Source organism: Mycteria americana, chromosome 8 (assembly GCF_035582795.1).
Source record: "Mycteria americana isolate JAX WOST 10 ecotype Jacksonville Zoo and Gardens chromosome 8, USCA_MyAme_1.0, whole genome shotgun sequence".
In the NCBI taxonomy this organism is placed as follows: Eukaryota; Metazoa; Chordata; class Aves; order Ciconiiformes; family Ciconiidae; genus Mycteria; species Mycteria americana.
In genome coordinates, this window is record NC_134372.1 from 1,971,775 (window position 1) to 1,989,344 (window position 17,570).

Sequence of the window (17,570 nt, forward strand, 5' to 3'; positions counted from 1 at the left end):
ACATCTGATGCGCTCTCCCGCGTCTCCCTGCGGGCTGCACCCGCTGCTGCGCCCAGGGTCCCCGAGGCGTTCGGGGAGGACCCCGGGTCCCTGACCCCAGCTCCTGCCCAAGCAAGGGGGCTGTGAGACTGGAGCAGGTCGACCCACGAGGGCCTGGAGACCTCCAAGGATGGAGACTGCGGGCACCGATACCACGTTAGTATTACACCGCTACGCATGGAAGAGCCTGGCTCTTGTAAGAGACCTGAAAGACACTTTTTATCATGTCAAACGTAACTAAAGCCGCTGAAAGACACATAATTTTAAGTCCCCTCTTGGGCTGCCGTACTTAAAAGCTACAGATATATTGGACAGAGATGATTAGCTGGTGTCGTTAGTTGAAGAAGCAGTGGTTGGGGGGCAAACCAGCATGGGCTGGAAGAGCCCCAGCTCCCCCGTGGTCCTCAACGAACAGCTCAGGCTCAGCCTTGGCTTTGTCCCACAGAGACCTCTTTGCCTTCAAGATCCCGTGGACGTGCCTGCACAAACCCTTCCTGACTGAGGCACCAACCCACAGCGGAGCAACCAGCGAGGCAGGGCGAAGAGCCGTGCTGCGACCCGAAGGCCGATGCCGTTGAAGAGCAGGTGGAAGGCAGGCAGCTGCTGACGCCTCCCTGCCTCCACCCCCCCCAAGGCCACGGGGCAGCCTGCGGACGGACGGGCATCCCGGCCGGGCTTCAAGAGGGGATACATTTTCCCTGCTCCTCGGAGTTCCCTGGCAGGGTCCCCAGGAGCGAGGTTTGGGCGTTTGTTTAAAGCAGGCGGCCCTGTTTCCACACCCGCGGCTCCCTCCCCTCTGCCTCCACTCCCGCTCCTTCAGCCCGGTGCAGGCAGAAGCCAGAGGGGATTTTCCTCTCCTCCGCAGGGGACGCGGCTGCTTGCGTTCATGTTTTTCCAAGCGCCGGTGCAGACAACAACAAAAGATGAAATACTGCTCCTTCCTCCCGTGATTTCCTTTCCCACTGGCCAGTAAACCCAGCCGGGACACCTTCACTGCGGGAAGCCTGCGGACCGCTTGAAACCCGGCCGGCCTCGCCGGTGCCGGCTGCCACCGAGGCCAGGTGCCGGCAGCCGCAGGGCTGAGCCGGGCCAAGGGGAGAGCGATGCCAGCGCGGGGGCAGGCGAATAATTGGCGGCCGTTCTTATGCTACTGATAATTTCCCAGCTTAGCACAGCCCTGTCAACAGTGTCTGCACAGCGGCTTGGGCACAGCCAACGTGCAGCTGGACGGAAAGCGGACAAGGGCAAATTAATCGGCGGGCAGGATCCCTTACGGCGGCAGAAAGGACCAGGGAGATTGGGTTACCTCCATTTTAGGTTGAAGTGGTGGCGTTACAGCTCCGGCTAATTTATGAAGTTAATTAGGCACAAGGATCTTCTTTCAGAGGGAGACAGGATGTCTTTGTGAGCGAGCAGCCCTGTTTTCCTCCCGGCCCTTCAGGGGAAATTGTCAGCTTTTTGCTGGGAAATCGGATCGCGCGGGAGGAGGGGGCGGCCGGCCCCGGGACAGCCGCCCCCGGGGTGGTCCCCATCTGAACCCCGCTCACGCGCCGCTCCGCCGCCCGCCCCAGCGCGTTCACAGCCCTGGCACTTGGAGCTGCTGGGCGACTGGGGAGGTTTGGTACGTTTTCAGCATTTTCAGTGCCTGTGTGGTAGGGCTGGAAAGCAGCGCTGCCTTCAGAAAACACTCCCACATTCGTCAAAAGACTTTTACAAGGGAAAGTCTAGGCTACATCCTTGATTTTGAATTAAATCTGCCTGCAGAAAGAGGAACCAAAGAATGCGTTCGGCCGTTTCTTTAAAATATTTTGTCTGCGGTGACATTTATAGGTGGCAGAAAGACCTAATTTACTATCATTTTGCTTTCAGCAGTCTCAATAAAAATTTTGGCTAGGCTCACGCTTGAGAGGTTCTGCCCAAAAGAAACGCGGATGCAGACCGAGCAGAGACATCGACGCAGAGCCGGGATGCGGGGGCTGAGCGGGCTGGGGCGGGCGCTGCACCGCAGCCACGGAGCAAAGCACACCCACCCGGGACCCGCAGCTCGGCCGAAATCAAAGGGGAGAAGGGGGACGGCAGGCAGGAAAGGGAAAAGCGAAAAAGAAAGGACTGGCCAGCAAGAAGATGAGTCCGAGATCGGCACAGCAGCTCATAACAAGATAGGGCCTGTTCTGCTGGCTGCCCCAGGGAAGGCTTTGTTGTAGCATCTTTGATTCCTGCATCCCTTTCCCCACAATGGCTGTAACGTATTTTCAAATACTGCTTTATTTGAAAGTAAAATTTCCATTAGCCAATATTGGTCTGAGGCAGTTTCTCTGAAGAAAACACTGCTATGTAGCTATCTCCACACTAATTATATGAATTAAGAAAGCAATGAAAGTGCAATGTCTGTATTTTCTTTCCCGGGCTTTCAAGAAAGCTGTCTTTTAAGTGTCTGTGCCACTGAAGTTTGGGGCCCTTTTTTAGATCTCTTGGAGGGAGATCTGATTTAATTCAGTTTGCGAGAAGCACCCTTAGATGTTCCCAGAGCAAATCACACAAACAGAGCGGTGCAGTTCAAAGGCAGAAACTTCTGAAAAGTCTCCCGAGAGGCAGCGCTGGGAAAGGCCGCGGACAGCGGGAGTCAGGCCCGAGGAGCTGCGGGACGGCCCGGAACGCGGAGCCCCAAGAGGCCGGCTGTCCGTCCGTCCGTCCGTCCGTCCCTCTGCGAGCGCCCACGCACCCCACGCCGGCGATGGGGCCCAGAGGAGCACAGCCCCGGTAACTCCAAAGCAGCAGATTCAAAGCCACCCCGTAAGTCATTCCTGCTGAGAAAGGGAAGATAGGCGCCTGGTCCCCTCAGGAAAGGGCTCTCAGCCTGACAAATTACCTTTGTTTTAATGGATGAGCCTGCAGAAAATATTTTGACGTAGGACTACTAGTTCACATGGGGTTAGCCACAGAACTGGAGACTTATTTTATGAGAATATTTGGCTTAATTTTCAAGTTCAATTTGTGGAAAGTTTTTAGACCAAGAGCCAACTAAAAAGTGAAAGAGCTAAAGCTTTGAAAAGTTGTTATGCCAAACTCTGGGGGATATGAAAAGCCCACACAGCAGAAAAACAGATAAACCATCTGTCTTCGACCTTGTCCTTCTGCGAGCCCAAAGCAACGAGCCCGCCGAGCAGGGGTGCCGGGGGAGCTGGCGTCCCTTCAGCGCTGGACTTTTCCTCTTGGCCAAACAGCCTGAAATATCTCGCCTCAAATGGAAGTTTGTAATTTCCCTCTGCCCTCCCAAAACACGGTCACTGCTCTTGTGGCCTACAAGCATCGGGTTTTTTCACGTATCTTAAAATACCTCATGGAAGCATACAGACGCTTAGAAAATAAATCCAGGATTATTTAAACACAACATAGGAAAGAATTATGAAATATATACATATACATGTATATATATGCAAGCTTTAAAATGTATTGCCATCAGCAACTAAGCCTCAAGTATATTTATCTGCGGAGTCTACTGAGCATGCTGCTCGCGTTTTTCATGAAACAGGTTTAAGGATGTTTGCCAGACCCTTGAATCACTGAAGTTTATGGAGCTTTCTAACTGCAGGCACGATCTAGGACTCCCAAGTTAAAACTGCTTTAAAAAAAACCCCACAGACAACCTTATAACAGCCTGCACCAAAAAAAATAAGTAAGTCATAAGATACTTTGAATATTATGTCATCTGGAATAAGCCAAGCAATGGACTGGGAATTTTAGGATCTTTTCTCAAATAAGAAAACTAGGAGACAGGCGCTTTCTGTCTTAAACTGGAAATAATCTCTGCTCCTCTTGAGCACGAAGCCAACCCCAGATCTAAAGCACAAACAGCAGCGTGCCCCCAGAGACGTCTGCCCAAACCCCCCTCCCCGGCCCAGCGCAGAGCAACGCCCCTGGGGCCTCCGGCAGACAACCGGAGTAGGAAGCTCGCTTTGCTGGCTGGAGTATCTGCCTTTTTGTTGCAGAAATTTGGCATTTTCCCCTCTCCCCAGGCCCCGGCCCACCCTGCAGTGCCGCCAAGTGCCCTTCTAACCATGCTCATGGTGAGCCTCTGCAGCAAACTCGTTTTTCTTCCTGGCACAGAACCTGACACCTCGTTCTTGCTGTGCTCTCCCCAGTCTTGCTCTTGTAACCTTTTAATATTTCCTGTGACTCCAAACAGGAGAGGAAACAATTACGTTTGGGGTAACTTCACCCCAGTCTGCATCAAATGCCACAGGTTGACTTTCTGCTGCCGAGGGCAGTTTCATGGCCGAGAGCCCTCCGCCCCTCCAGACAAAATTAGGTGCAGATCTGTTAAAGAGGGGTGTCCAGGGCTCTTCCCCATTTCCACGAGCAACGCGGCAGCACCTTGCAGCCCTGTTAGAGACGGAAAAGATGCAAACCCCGACCAGCCACACGAGGAGGTCTCGAGGGAGGGAAAGACAAAACAATTGTGTATCATGACATTGCTTGGAAGGCAACGCTTTGAGCAGCGATTTCCCTGGGGACCCGGGGTTGGGGACCACCCAGGGCACCTCTCGCACCAGCTCCGGGCCATCCCACCCTGCTGGGACCGCAAATGCCAAGTGTAAAACCCCCAGTCCCAGCATATGACCGCAGTCGGGAACAGGTCTGCTCGCCTTGAAAAGAAATTTAGATAAGGCTTTTCTGGAGGAGCTATGATTACAAGATTTTACCTAATCCCTAAAAAATGCCATTTTTTGTTTGGCAGTCAGAAGATCCGCCCCTCGAGGCCGGCCTTCGCAATTAAAACCCAGATTAGGCAAAAGCCCAGCGTTTCGGGGTCTGGGCCAAGCTTTGCATGGCTGCACAGAGCAGGGCTGGTGGGAGACGCTTCTCTCCATCCCGAGCAGTGACCAGCTGTGGTTCGCTGCGTGTCACCCAATGCTGCCCGGCACACGCCGGGCGCTCAGGGCTTTCACCCCCAGCGAAGGGCAGCAGAGGACCCACGGGGGCGGCGGAGGGTCCGGGGGGGCCCCGAGCCGCTGGCCCCAACAACGCCTCTCCCGGCTCTTGGCTTTCCCCGGAGCCGCAGTGGCTCCCGGCCAGCCGGCCACAATGCGGTGGAAGGAAGAAGAAACAGCTTTGTTTTGCCCAAAGCCTCACAATTAATCAAGTTCCTATTTCCTCGTGGTCCCACTTGCCTACCCCAAGTGCACCAGGCCATTTCCTTTGCCATGTGAGAGTCCAGGCACCCTGCGCCTACCACAAGGTTTTCTTTGCAATTTCATATGAACAAAGAGAACCAGAAAATGAAGCTAAAGTAAGAAGAAACGTCTTTATCACAGCAAGCACCGCTCGGATGGCATTACGAGTTCGATGCAATGCGGGAACGTCCCGAGCAGGCTGGCGGCCCCGACTCTGCCAGCTGCTGTCCCCCGGGACACCCTCTTGGGCACCCGCTCTCCCACCCAGGAGGAAGAGGACCCCTCTGAGCACAAATTACCCCATTTTTATAGCAACATAAGTCAATACAAAACCCCAGTACCTTTTCCCAGTCTTTTCCCAAACTAGAAGTGGGGCTGAATATTGGGGTGGGAGGAGAGCGGGTAAGAATGCAGGTTTCTCAGGGATAAGAGTACTTGATTTATGAGAAAATTTCTTAAACAGAAGTCCCAGAGATGCCATTTCAGTGAGACATTCCCAAAGTGGCTGACAGGAAGGCAGGATGAGGGTGGGACTCGCTTCTGCGCCTCCTGCACCTCTAATTGCCTTTATTCTCCGCTAATAGAAACAACACGAGCAAATAAAACAGAGCCACGAAAGCCTCTGCAAAACAAGGGAGCAAAAGGGAGAGGAACCGAAGAGGTCGTGCAGGTTACGGGCTGATTTCCAACACACCACAAGCCCCTCTGGACGGCGGACGGACGGGCAGACGCAGCGCAGCAGATGCTGCCTGCACTCTCCTGCCTGCTCCGTCCAGCAGAGCCTCCGCCAGCCCGCCCGGAGCCCCAGCCCCGCATCGGCACCGCATCGAGGGTCCACCAGCTCCCCCGGCGAGGGGCAGGGCAGGTGCTCTGCCTGAGGGTCTCTGTCCAGGCTTACATTAATCTGCAGATAATATTTTTTCCTTTTCAATGCATTGCAGTGTTCCTATCTCCTGAACCTCGTTCATCCTTCTGAAACGGGTAATATATCTGGAAAATGCAGCTGGAAACCATGAAGCACATCAGTTCCGCACCTCACTTACATCATTTGATAACAGGGAAGGAATTATTTCAGAAATACTCTGACCTGTAAGGCCTGACCTCCAAGAACCACTGGCGCATAGAGGGAAACAGAAGCTCAAAAATTCCCCGGCACTTCGGAGGCTCTTCCACACTCTGGCACTGCCGCGCTTTGCCATTAATGCCAGAATTATGTGTACAGTCCCAGCAGAAGACAGGAATGGGTAGCGAAAGAGGGAGAAAAAGGGGGAAGAGGCATTTGACGTGGATGTTACTGAGGATGCACGTATAACCTGCCAGCTCCCAGAGCCCTCACGAGGACTGGACCACGCCGAACAGGGCAGCAACAGCCCGAGACGGAACAAAACTGCCGGACCGGGCCGTGGCTCCGGCACGCAGCCCCGTCCCGAGGGCAGGCTGGAGCTGATCCCGCTGGTGCCGGCGGCACACGTCCCCAGCGCCGTAGCCCTGCCACCGCAGCCCGCTGCGATGAGAGTGGGGCTGGCTCGGCTGGACCGCAGAGACACCCCGAACGCCCTCCCGTGCCGCCGCCGGCTCTGCGACCCGAGGTGCCGACCAGAGCCTCGGCAGCTTGCTGGCACCGTACCCCCTTCCTTATTCGTCACAGATGACATCATTTTGCTCCTTCTGACACCCAGCAGAAGCATTCCGCTGACAGGGATGGCAAATCTTTTTGCCAAGTCAGCAAGATGTTATCTGGTGAGTGCAACAGTTCCTTATTAACCATATTCATTTGCATTTTAAAGGTGTGAAAAACGCAGCGGTGATTAACGAGCATCTCCCTTGCAAGACCGGCTGGTTCCACTTCACCCAACGGCTCATCTAACACCACTGTCAGAATTAGTAACTTCAGCTGCAACCGGACATTTTCCTAGCTTGAAATGGAACACTTCTGAGCAGCTGCCATCCCGGCTCTTACTGCCGAATCCGGCGTGATAAAGACAGGATTTACTTTTAGGATGTAAATCCCAGGGCAGGACAGAGGGTAGAGTCAAGAGTCATGGTGCTGCCCCTTGGACAAACCACCTTGGCCTCTCCGCCTCGAGTTACCCAACGAGACACTTGATAGAATATATCTCACAAGTATCTGTAAAAAAAATACGAAACTAAAAAGCAGCTGAGCATTTCTAGAACTTTACCTAAAAGGGCAGAAATGACAGTATTTTGTGACAGCGGCTGACAGACACGGAGATCATCACTGACTAACCACGGGTTAACGCTGCGGCCACGAGAAAGCTCAGCTTTGCCAGGACTGCACATGTTTACCGATGCTCTAAAGCACTGTATTTTATAGGAAAACAGACCCACTCCTGAGGATAGGTTTCCTCCACTGTGTGAGTTGAACTGGCCGAGAGTCGGGTGCCAGGGCGACCGCCGTGTCACCCACTGGGAGCAGCGCTCCCTGCAGCACTTGCACACATAACCTCTTTGCCGTGCTTTTGTCGAGCTCTGCCCGGAGAGTAAAATGGCACTGTCTCACAGCTTCTCTGTGCCGAATAAAATAAAAGCTGAATATGGCTGTAAAGAGTTCTTGGGCTTTCACAGCCTGCAAGTAACTCCCCAGACATGCTCTCTGTGTGCCTTCAGGGGGGCCTTTCTATAAATAAAAGAAGTTTATTCTAGCTGCCAGCTTCACACGGCATCCAGAAACCACGAAACTCCCCCCTGAATTCCTAACCAACACCAGCTTCTGCTGCCCTTTACCCCTGGCTAATCTGCCTGCTGACAGTGTAGGGACATGGCTCCTGAACTGAGAAGGATTTGTTCTTACAGTAATTTGAGTAATGAAGCGGGGTGCAGTGAAGTTCACATCATTCCTACTACTGACCATTCCACAAAAGTTTAAAAAAAAAAAGAAGAGCAAAACTAAACAATTTATTTTTGCTGCAGAGTCAATGCTGCCCGGGTAGAGGGAGAAGAGCTGCTGAATAAGGCTGTGTCATGTTTACATAGTTATTTTTCAGAGTGGAAAAAGTGACTTAAATTCTGCAAGGAACCAGCAGCATTTAAAGGTCTATTTACTTCTCCTCATGTGCTTTTGCTTACATGTGCCACAGCTGATAACTGCTGAAGCTGTTTGCATTTGTATGAGCTTATTTACTCCAAAAAATACTACCCTATCCTGTTTGATACATTGATGATGCTACGCTGGTTTGCCTGCTGCTAGACATGGGTTTGGGACGGAGAGGGACTTCAGAGCAGAGCACAGCGAGGGGGCAACAGGGAGAAGGAGCAATCATGGCCACCAGGACCACGGCGCGTCATGGCCACCAGCACCACGGCACGCCACGGCACGTCATGGCCACCAGCACCACGGCACGTCATAGCCACCAGCACCACAGCACATCATGGCACCAGCACCACGGCGCGTCATAGCCACCAGCACCACGGCACATCATGGCCACCAGCACCACGGCATGTCATAGCCACCAGCACCACAGCACATCATGGCCACCAGCACCACGGCGTGTCATAGCCACCAGCACCACGGCACATCATGGCCACCAGCACCACGGCACATCATAGCCACCAGCACCATGGCGCGTCATGGCCACCAGCACCACGGCGCGTCATAGCCACCAGCACCACAGCCCATCATGGCCACCAGCACCACGGCACGTCATGGCCACCAGCACCATGGCCCATCGTGGCCACCAGCACCACGGCCCGTCGTGGCCACCAGCACCACGGTTTCAGCGTGCTGTCAACCCTCCCCTCCGCTGCCGCCTCCGCCAGCCCATGGCTCCCCTCCCGACAGCTCAGCCTAGGCCCAGTAAGAAGCCACTGATGGAGGCTGTTGCGCAAATATATTAATACTTGAAATTTCTCTCATTTTTCAGGCAGGGAAGGAGAAATGTTGTTCAAGTTTTAACTGGGATGCCTAATGAAGATTTATTCTGGTCCTGTAAATCAAGAGCACATGGGAATAACCTTTCTTCCTTAGATTAAGCGAGTTATTTTTTTCATGACACTAGACCTTAGATCCGCTCCTCATTTCTTTCCATACCCGTGGAGGGCAAGAAATAGCCATACTTGGTCAATGAGAAAATAAAGTTAAATGCAAATAGACACGTGATGACTAAATCCGAGTTTCCCAAAGCTATTATTTCCCTAAAGGCAGAGTCTCCGGGGCGGAGGAGGTGCAGCAGACAGCACGTGCGGGGCTGGGTGGCCGAGCGGGGGGCTCGCTCTGTCCCCCGGCCCCCACCCTCAGGCGCCCCGAGCCTGTGGGCGAGGACGGGCGCCGCCGTCGGTCCCCGCCGGGGGCCTCGGCTCTGGGTACGGCCACCCCGGCCAGGCCCTGCGTCCCCATCACCCGGGGAAATCCCTGACTTCAGGGTGCTCCGCCGGGATCACAGACGGGCCCGGAAAGCTGCGAGAGGGGCAGACACCGCTGAGCGCAGGCACTGTCCTTAGGCCGGCGGTATCTCCTTGAGAAATCGGGCAAAAATGCCCGATAATATTTCATTTTGAGGGAGTAACAGATGATATTTCCTTCATCACGTGATTTTTTTTTTCCCCTGAATTCCTTATTTTTGACTCGGTTTGCACTACAAAGCTAACTCCGAGGGCAACCGGTGAAGGCGTTGATTTTGTGAAGGGAGCTGCTCTGTCATTATCACACCAGCACAAAACTGAGCAGACACGGACCGGCACGTGAACCCGTCCTACGTTAAAAAGACCCCAAGGCTGCCAAGCCATGCACTCCAAATGCTGAAACAAGCCCCGGTGACGCTTTGCCCTTTGGCTGCCCGACGGCGGGGGCACTGGGCCCCGCCACCGCCCCGAGGGACAGCACGAAGCATTAAAGGAGAGGCCACGTACGCAGGAGGGCAGGGACGTGAAGGCCACAGGGGCCAGAAGGCAGCTTTAGTTCTGGCATCTCCCCGTGCGTGAGGACTCCCGGCCTTGGGGGATCCCTTCCGAAGCTGGGAGGGCTTCTCGGAGCTTTAGAGAAGCAAAGCGTCCCAGCAGGGTCGTGCCAGGTCAGCCCCGGGCAGGGCTGAGCCTGCCAGAGCCCCAGGTCCGGGCTATTCAATAGCTCAGTCCCTGCTATTTTTAGAGACACCCCCCCCACAGCTGACGCTCGAGTCCCACCCCACAGAAAAAGGCGTATTTCTGTGCCTGCTGCGCACAGGTAAAGCCTCCTCCCGCACCTCATCCCACTCCCGTCCCGCTGGCCCCAGGCTCACCCCAGCCCTGCGGACCCCAGACCCAGGCGCTGCCACCGTGCTTGCGCCCACGGTGCTTCCTCGGGGCAGTAAACCGAAGTCACGCCGCACGGGAAGAACAGCCGAACTTCTGCAGCGAGCACGAGCGAGCGCGCCGTGGGGAGCCATCTCCGTTCACGGGGCGACTTGCGGGAAGGTCTCCCCTCTCTAAGCTCTACCCGGCGCGGCGCGGGGCCAGGTGCGCAGCGTCTGGGATGCAACCGGCATGGAGACGGGCCGAGCTACCGGCAGAGCGCTGCCTCTTCGACCCCGCACGCAGGAGAGCGGCAGACGGGGACACGCCATGTACCGCAGGACTCGCGACGCTGAAGGCAAACAGGCAGGTTCGCACGAACCCCTGCCCGCAGCTGGGGAAAAGGAAAGGTCAGGCGAGCAGAAATGGCCAGGTCCTCCCGGGCACCCTGCCGTGAAGGCAGACCAGAAATGGGAAGGTTTTGCCTCTGAGAACGCTGCTAAATAATCTTCCAACAGAGACAGATGGTCTTATAACTTCAGAAATCAACAAGCCTCTAACGGAGCATTCGAAACCCGTAAGAAGCAACTGCTCAGAAGCATCCCAGCGGTCCTGCCAGGCTGTGCTTCACTTCATCACAGGCAGCGGAGCAGTCCTTCGGTGGCAGGAAAAAATTAAAAGGGCAGGGGGCGGATAAAATAAGCGCTCAGAGCCACCCCTGGGGAACATCACTGCAAAGACGTGGCCAAGGACTTTAACAAAATAAAAGTGTTAAAAAATAGAAGTGTTTCACATTCTAGTCCTATTTGCTGGGCATGAAATAGCAGCCAGCCCGTCTCCCCAACAACAGCCGCCCGCCGCTGCTCTCCTCGGCAGCAGCAGCAGGACGGTGCGGATGGAGCAGCTCGTCCCGGCGCCTGCCCGAGGCCGGCCGACGGAGGAGTGCACGGCCACCTCCAAAACGGGGCACCTGCAGGACCCAGGCAAGCAGCCCTCGGGCTAGCCGTGAATTTCGGGTGCTCTGCCAGCCACCCCAGCCCTCCCTGTGCGCTTCTGATGCTCACCTCCCCTTCCAAAAGAAAAGGCAGAAGCCCCCCTGGGCATCGTTTGCACGTTCGTACCTAGGAGAGCGCAGGCGGGCAGTTTCGTGGAGTCGCAATGCAAAAACGCAGCCCATCTCGTTACCTGGCTAAACATCCCCTGGGCCCGCCCCACCTTCAGAACAGTCCCGCACAACAAGAAATTACTGTGAGAGGGGAAACCGAAACCCTCCAGTAAGTTTTGGCCGCTGTTCATTTTCCAAACGGCAACACATCAGTTGTTCAGCTTTGCAAACAACTGTAAAAGCCTGCGGCAAGTCGCAGGTCGGACGCCATTCAGAAGCGCCCAGTATCATCCCCAACAGCTAGTTTAAGACTAAGGTATTACGCTTATTTTAAGCGCCAAAAGGTGATTCTAACGAAGCTGTGTAATGCGAGCTGGCTACTGCTGCCTGTGTTTGCAGCACCCACCTCTGATTTGGCCTCAGCCAGACTGAAGCGCTCGGAGCGGCCGCCCATGCACCCAGCAGAGCGGGGCCCGGCACGCAGCACAGGTCTTTGAATAATACAGGGGACACAGATGAGACTAATAAATAAATATGACAGAGAACAAAAAATACAAAGCAGGCCCCAACCAAGGTGTCGGTTGTCCGCGGTGATACACCCCACATCGGAGGCTTCACAGCTACGCACTGCAAAGCTACCATAGCAAGGTGCTTGTTTTAAAGGATTTTAAAAATCACGATCTTAAATCTTCTGCTTTTCACGATCACACAATTTAGTCTGAAAACCTCCCCCACTTCAGCTGAAGTACGTATCTATGCTAGAAACACAGCATTCTTGTTTTGCCCTGTTTTCTCAGGAAGACGCCTTCTGCAAGGGCAGGATAAAGAAACCCAACGCTTCTTTCAAAACAAATCCCCCTCTCTGGGCTTTGGTGGCCCCGGCCGCCAGCCCCGGTCCCCCTGTGCCCACCGCCGCAGTGACAGCCCCTGGCATGGGACAGCAGTCCTGCTGACTCACCGAGTACAACTCCTGCCCAGAGCACTTTTTCCATAAAAATAAAACCAGCCCTAATAAATAAATGCATTCCCATAGTTAAACCCCGATCGGTGGCTGGGAAGGAAGAGCCTTTGCCCTGCAGCAAAACAATTTCCCTCCCAGTTGGTGAAGGAGGACCACGCTCGAGGGAAGGCGAGTCTGAGAACGACGGCGTTCCCCGGGGAGGAGGCCGGGGTAACGGCACCGAGGCCGGGAGACCTCGGCCCCAGCACGGTCGCTGCTGTAATGCTCATCGCACCCCGAGGGGGACCGAGGAACCGGCTCAGCTTGCCGTGGAGCAGACCTGGGGGATACACCAGCATTTAGAAGGGAGCCGAGAGGCTTTTCTAAACAAAAGCTCAAACAAACATCTCTAATTTCACAGATAGCGTTCACAATTTTTAGCATTGCACATTTAAAGGCAACCTTTGAATGCATCGGTGCTCCCTGCAGCAAAAGGAAAACAAGAAATCCCTCTGACTTGCTGTCCTTAACATTTGTCCTCCAACAAGTCTCCCACTGAGATCAACAGGAGTTATTTCCACAAGAACATCAGTTTCCAGCTTAATAAGAAGCAAGAACATCAAAATGACCCAACTTTTTTCCCTGCAGTTTCCCACAGCTTTTGCAGAGGGCGAGTAGCCGTGCCACAGCTCCCGTGCAGTCAGGAGCCGCCGTGCCCAACATGAAACGTCACGCGTGGGGACACCCCGCTTGGGCTCTACCAAGGCTTAAAGGATGAAGGCGGAAGCACTGGATCCTGCTGCAGCCTGTGGGGAGGAGGCAACTAACGACGGGAAGGTTGGATGGTCTCAGGCACACCGCTGTCCCTGCCGTTGGCTGGGCTGGAGAGCAGCTCCAAGGCGGACATCGCTTTGGGGCAACACGTCGCAGCCTTCCCTGAGCACAGACCAGAGGTTGGTACTTTGTGACCAGCAGAAAAAATGTGTTTTCCCCTCTGCCCGCTTCGTAGCACGTGTGAGAAGGTGACACAAAGCTGCTGATGGGCAACCCACTGATGCCATGAGACAACATAAGCAAGGATTTCAAAGTGACATTAATGCCCAAAGGCTCGTCGTGCGCCCGCTCTGCCCGTCGCCCTCCCCAGGTGGGCACCCATCTCAGGACAGCTTCAGCGGAGACTGGGGCCGGGCAGGATGGTGAGGCTGGACAGGACACGGGGGTCACCGTGCCCACCCTGCCCACGCGGGCGAAGGGCGACGGACGCACCAACACCTAAAGGCACCAAACCTCAGACTAAAGCAGGACAAGGCCCTAATTAATGAAGGCATTTCCCCTCCGCAGAAATCTCCATCAGCCTGGTTTTTTCAGCGATGCATTTAGCAGAAAATAAGGAGTAGGTCAAATTCTGGTCTGGGGTAGTTTTTAATTTACTAACCTTTGCTGTTGTCCCGTTAGGGAAGCAGAGGTCGCTTTCTCGAAGGGAAGGAAACACCGAATCCAGGATTCTCTTGTACTTGTTCTCTTAAAGAGTTTCTTGTTCAGAAAGAAATCCCTTATTCTTTCAAGGAGGAAAGCGGGACTTCCTGGCCTCCGCACACCTGGAATTTTACAGTGCCTCAGCTGCAGGGTTTGACTTTTGGCGAGCGCTGGCTCCCAGCTCAGGCAGCTGATCAGCTCATGGGAAGGCTGCCAGGAAAGCCAACCCCTCCTGAACCCGTCCTCAAACAGGACGGCCCTGGTCCACGGCCAAAGAATTACAGAAAATGGTGAAGAACGCAAGAAAAAACCCAAAATCCTGAAGCAGAGCTCAAAGATGGGTCTCACAGGGCCGGCAGAGAGTTTGGCAGAGTATTTGAAGGAGCACAAAGGGCAAGGCACCCTGAGCCCTTCCCCGCTGCCGTATACCCTAATTGTGGGTCCGGTAATTACAGGGGAGCACCAGAACCCCTTGCACGCAGTAACGGATACTACAGACCGACTGCAGCGTCCGTAGCTGCCCGGGGCTTCCTGCGAAGCCCGAACTACTCAGCTGGTTAAAAACACAGAAGCGGTTTTATACAGATATTATTTGGGTAGTCCCGCAGAGCAGCAGCGACAAAGCCGCCGGGATACTGCACCGTTCAGACACCCTGCCCCGACCCCGACTGCAGCCTGTGAACAGCCGCGGGGCAGGGCTGGGGGACAGACCCGCTGCTGGCAGCCCTCCTCGCCCTCCTCATCCTCGCCACTGCAAACCTACAGCCCCACAGAGCACTGACCACCGAGGGCAAAACGCCACGGACCTGCCAAAACCACGGGCACAGAGGGGCTGAAGTGACATCTACACATACTGTTTAAAAAGAATAAACTGACGTCAGATGCTTCATTTCTCATTGAAAGACTGGGTTAAAAACACTGCATTTAAATGTTTGGGGTTACAGAGAAGAAAACATTTCCCTTGTGGTATTGCTCACCTTAAGACTCACTTTTCAACCTTCAGCTCAACATTGACTGAGAACTTGTGTATTCCTGCGTGTGTAAAAATTATCACATAATCACTGGATTTGAGGAAAAGCACCGCATGCCACAAACGCTGCCAGAGCCATAAGAGCTGCCGGTGCTACCCTGCTAATCACTATTTCACTTCACAGAGTTGTAAAGGCCCCTTAACTGGTGGCAAGCAAATGGTTTCACTGCCCGTCTGCTCAATTCCTTGGTAACAGCAAGATGCCTCCATTCCCCAAAGCCCCACAGAGGTTTAACTGATTTATTCTGCTGAACTTCTTCATGATTTCTATGAAAAAAAAGAAATTATTAGGAAGAGGCAACTCTTGGAAACTGAAAAACTGCAAATTTGGCAAACAATTCCTGTAAGGTCACAGCAAGACTCAGGCTCACAAACCTTGCTGCATTATAAGTCACATCATTTTTTTCCCCTCGAAGGATAAGTAAACTAAAAACATCCTGTTGGGGGAATGGTATGTGACTGACTTCCAGAGCTCCAACCGACAGTATGGGCACGACGCATCTTTACGCAGTACATAACATACGTAAGGCGCAACCTTAATTTAGAGGCGTCCTACCTTTCGGATGCTCTATTCTGCCGCCACAGCACTCCGTGCAGGCGGCTTTCTCGCAGTAGGTAAATCCACAGGCATCAGGCAAGGCACGGAGCTGAGCCTTGCAAACCCCGCTCCCGCAGTCAACGCCAGGCGAGGCCGGCAAGAGCCCGGGCTCGTTCGGTACTCATGCAGCTCGTGGTTTTAGTGGCAGTAATGGTGAGGAGAGAGGCAGAGCGGATGGATGAAAGCCAGAGCTGTCCTCTGTTCACACACACGCTCACGCAGGCAGGAGTGCCGGCTGCCCGCTGGGTCCTTACCTTCCTGCCCGTGCAAGCCGCTGCGGGCAGGGGCCTGAGCCGTCTCCACACGCTGGCAGCGAGGGCTGCACCCCGGACCCCCCAAACCCCAACCCGTGCTGTCAAGCAAGCCGACAGCAACAAGTTGCACCATCTCTACCAGTACCCACCCTGGCACTTATCCATTTCAAGTCCTTAGCAATCCTTCCGCTGATACCCAGAAGAAAGCAGCCAAAGCAAAAATGTCACTCTCTACTCTCAAGGGACTGGGGACTTCCACGGTTGAGTGGGAACTGGAAGTGTTTGGAGCCTGTGGGAGGACCGGAGGGGTGGGAAGGAAGGTCTCCCTTAATTGAGAAGGTCGCGCACATGGCAAGGCCATAAACTGCGGTGGAGGGAGCAGCATTCCTCCCAGCCGCTCCGTGGGGACGAGCAGGGGCGTGCCGAGGAGCGCCGGGGGGAAAATTGGCTTTGGCTTGCAAGGACTGCAATGGCTCTTGAAGATCTGAGCAGATCTTCACATGTACAAGGAGGGGAGGTTCTGTGGGAAAATGCTATCGGGCCCGGCAGAGCCGCGGCAGGAAGGAAATTCCCCTAGCAGAGACGGCCATCGGCGCGAGGGCTCGGCTGTGTCAAGTTCAGGGGACTTCATAAATAACTCGGCCGTCCCCAGGGAGTCATTGCTAAGGTCGCTATTTTTTCCCTTGAACTTTCCAGATGAAGGAAGCAATAGCAGAAGCAATGGCACAGATTTGGCTGGAGATCAACTGTACTGACAACAGTCACAGAATTTAACTCAGAAGAAAAGTCCTTTGTGTTTGCTGGAGTTATCACCAGATGGGTCGAGCAGTTCAAGCAGCAATGCGGAGTTCTGCTCGAAAAATATTCCACATGTGCAAAATAATCAGAGCTGAAACTCGCTGGCAGATATAACCCCCAGTAACTAATTCCACCGCTTAGACCGAGTTAAAAATGCAGGGCACATGCTAGGCACCCATTAAAAATTAAGATGTTAAATCGTATTCTTCAACAAACTGCTGGGATTCAGAGTAAGAAACAGCCCTGATTAAAGATTAAGGACAGAGAGCCTATAAAACACTAATTACCACTGTACTTACAGTGAATTTGGCCTGTTGGGTTTAATTACTTCTAGTTCAAGATCACTTGAGTTCAGGCTGGGCTGGGGAGCGCTGTTGGAGTTGAGGAAGCTGTTCACGTTTGAAGAGATGACGGATTCCAGGCTGGAGTTGATGATACTGTTCCTGTTCTCCTCTAAAAAACATCAAAACCCAAGAATCATCAGCCACCACACGCAGCTGCCATCGCACACAAAAGTAAAGAGCACGCTGCTGCGAAGGCATCGAGCGCTCCTGGCAGTACGCCCTGCCCCACCGCAAACAGGGCAGCATCCTACCAGACCCCAGAAGACGGGCAGGCAGTTTACAGTCATGTTTGCTAGATATTATACATTAAACTACAAGAAATACCAGGTACTCTCTTTTTTTTTTTTCCTTAAGATGCAGCTACATTTTGAATACCATTTTTAGTAAGAAAATATTCATTTTTCTCAAGGCATTAATATTTTATAGTCCCAAAGACATCCGAAGTACCAGCAACCTGAAAAAAAATTGAAATACAAGCTACATACAGGAATGGATTTCTCTGTGGCTGAAATCAGCTGCCAAGGGACTGAGCATTTGTGTGACTGAGCAGGATAACATTTTAGAGCAAGAAAAAGGACAGATGACC

The 17,570-nt window shown here is 53.7% G+C and overlaps 1 protein-coding gene across 3 annotated transcripts in view; it reads right to left on the bottom strand.

The window, feature by feature from the left end:
* ARHGAP26 (Rho GTPase activating protein 26) overlaps positions 1-17,570 on the bottom strand; it is a 156,483-nt gene that overhangs the window by 19,137 nt on the left and 119,776 nt on the right. For all 3 annotated transcript variants that reach the window (XM_075509516.1, XM_075509515.1, XM_075509517.1), the window contains exon 20: positions 16,940-17,093. In XM_075509516.1, coding sequence (XP_075365631.1) covers positions 16,940-17,093 — 154 coding nt within the window. The remainder of the gene's footprint in view (positions 1-16,939; positions 17,094-17,570) is intronic.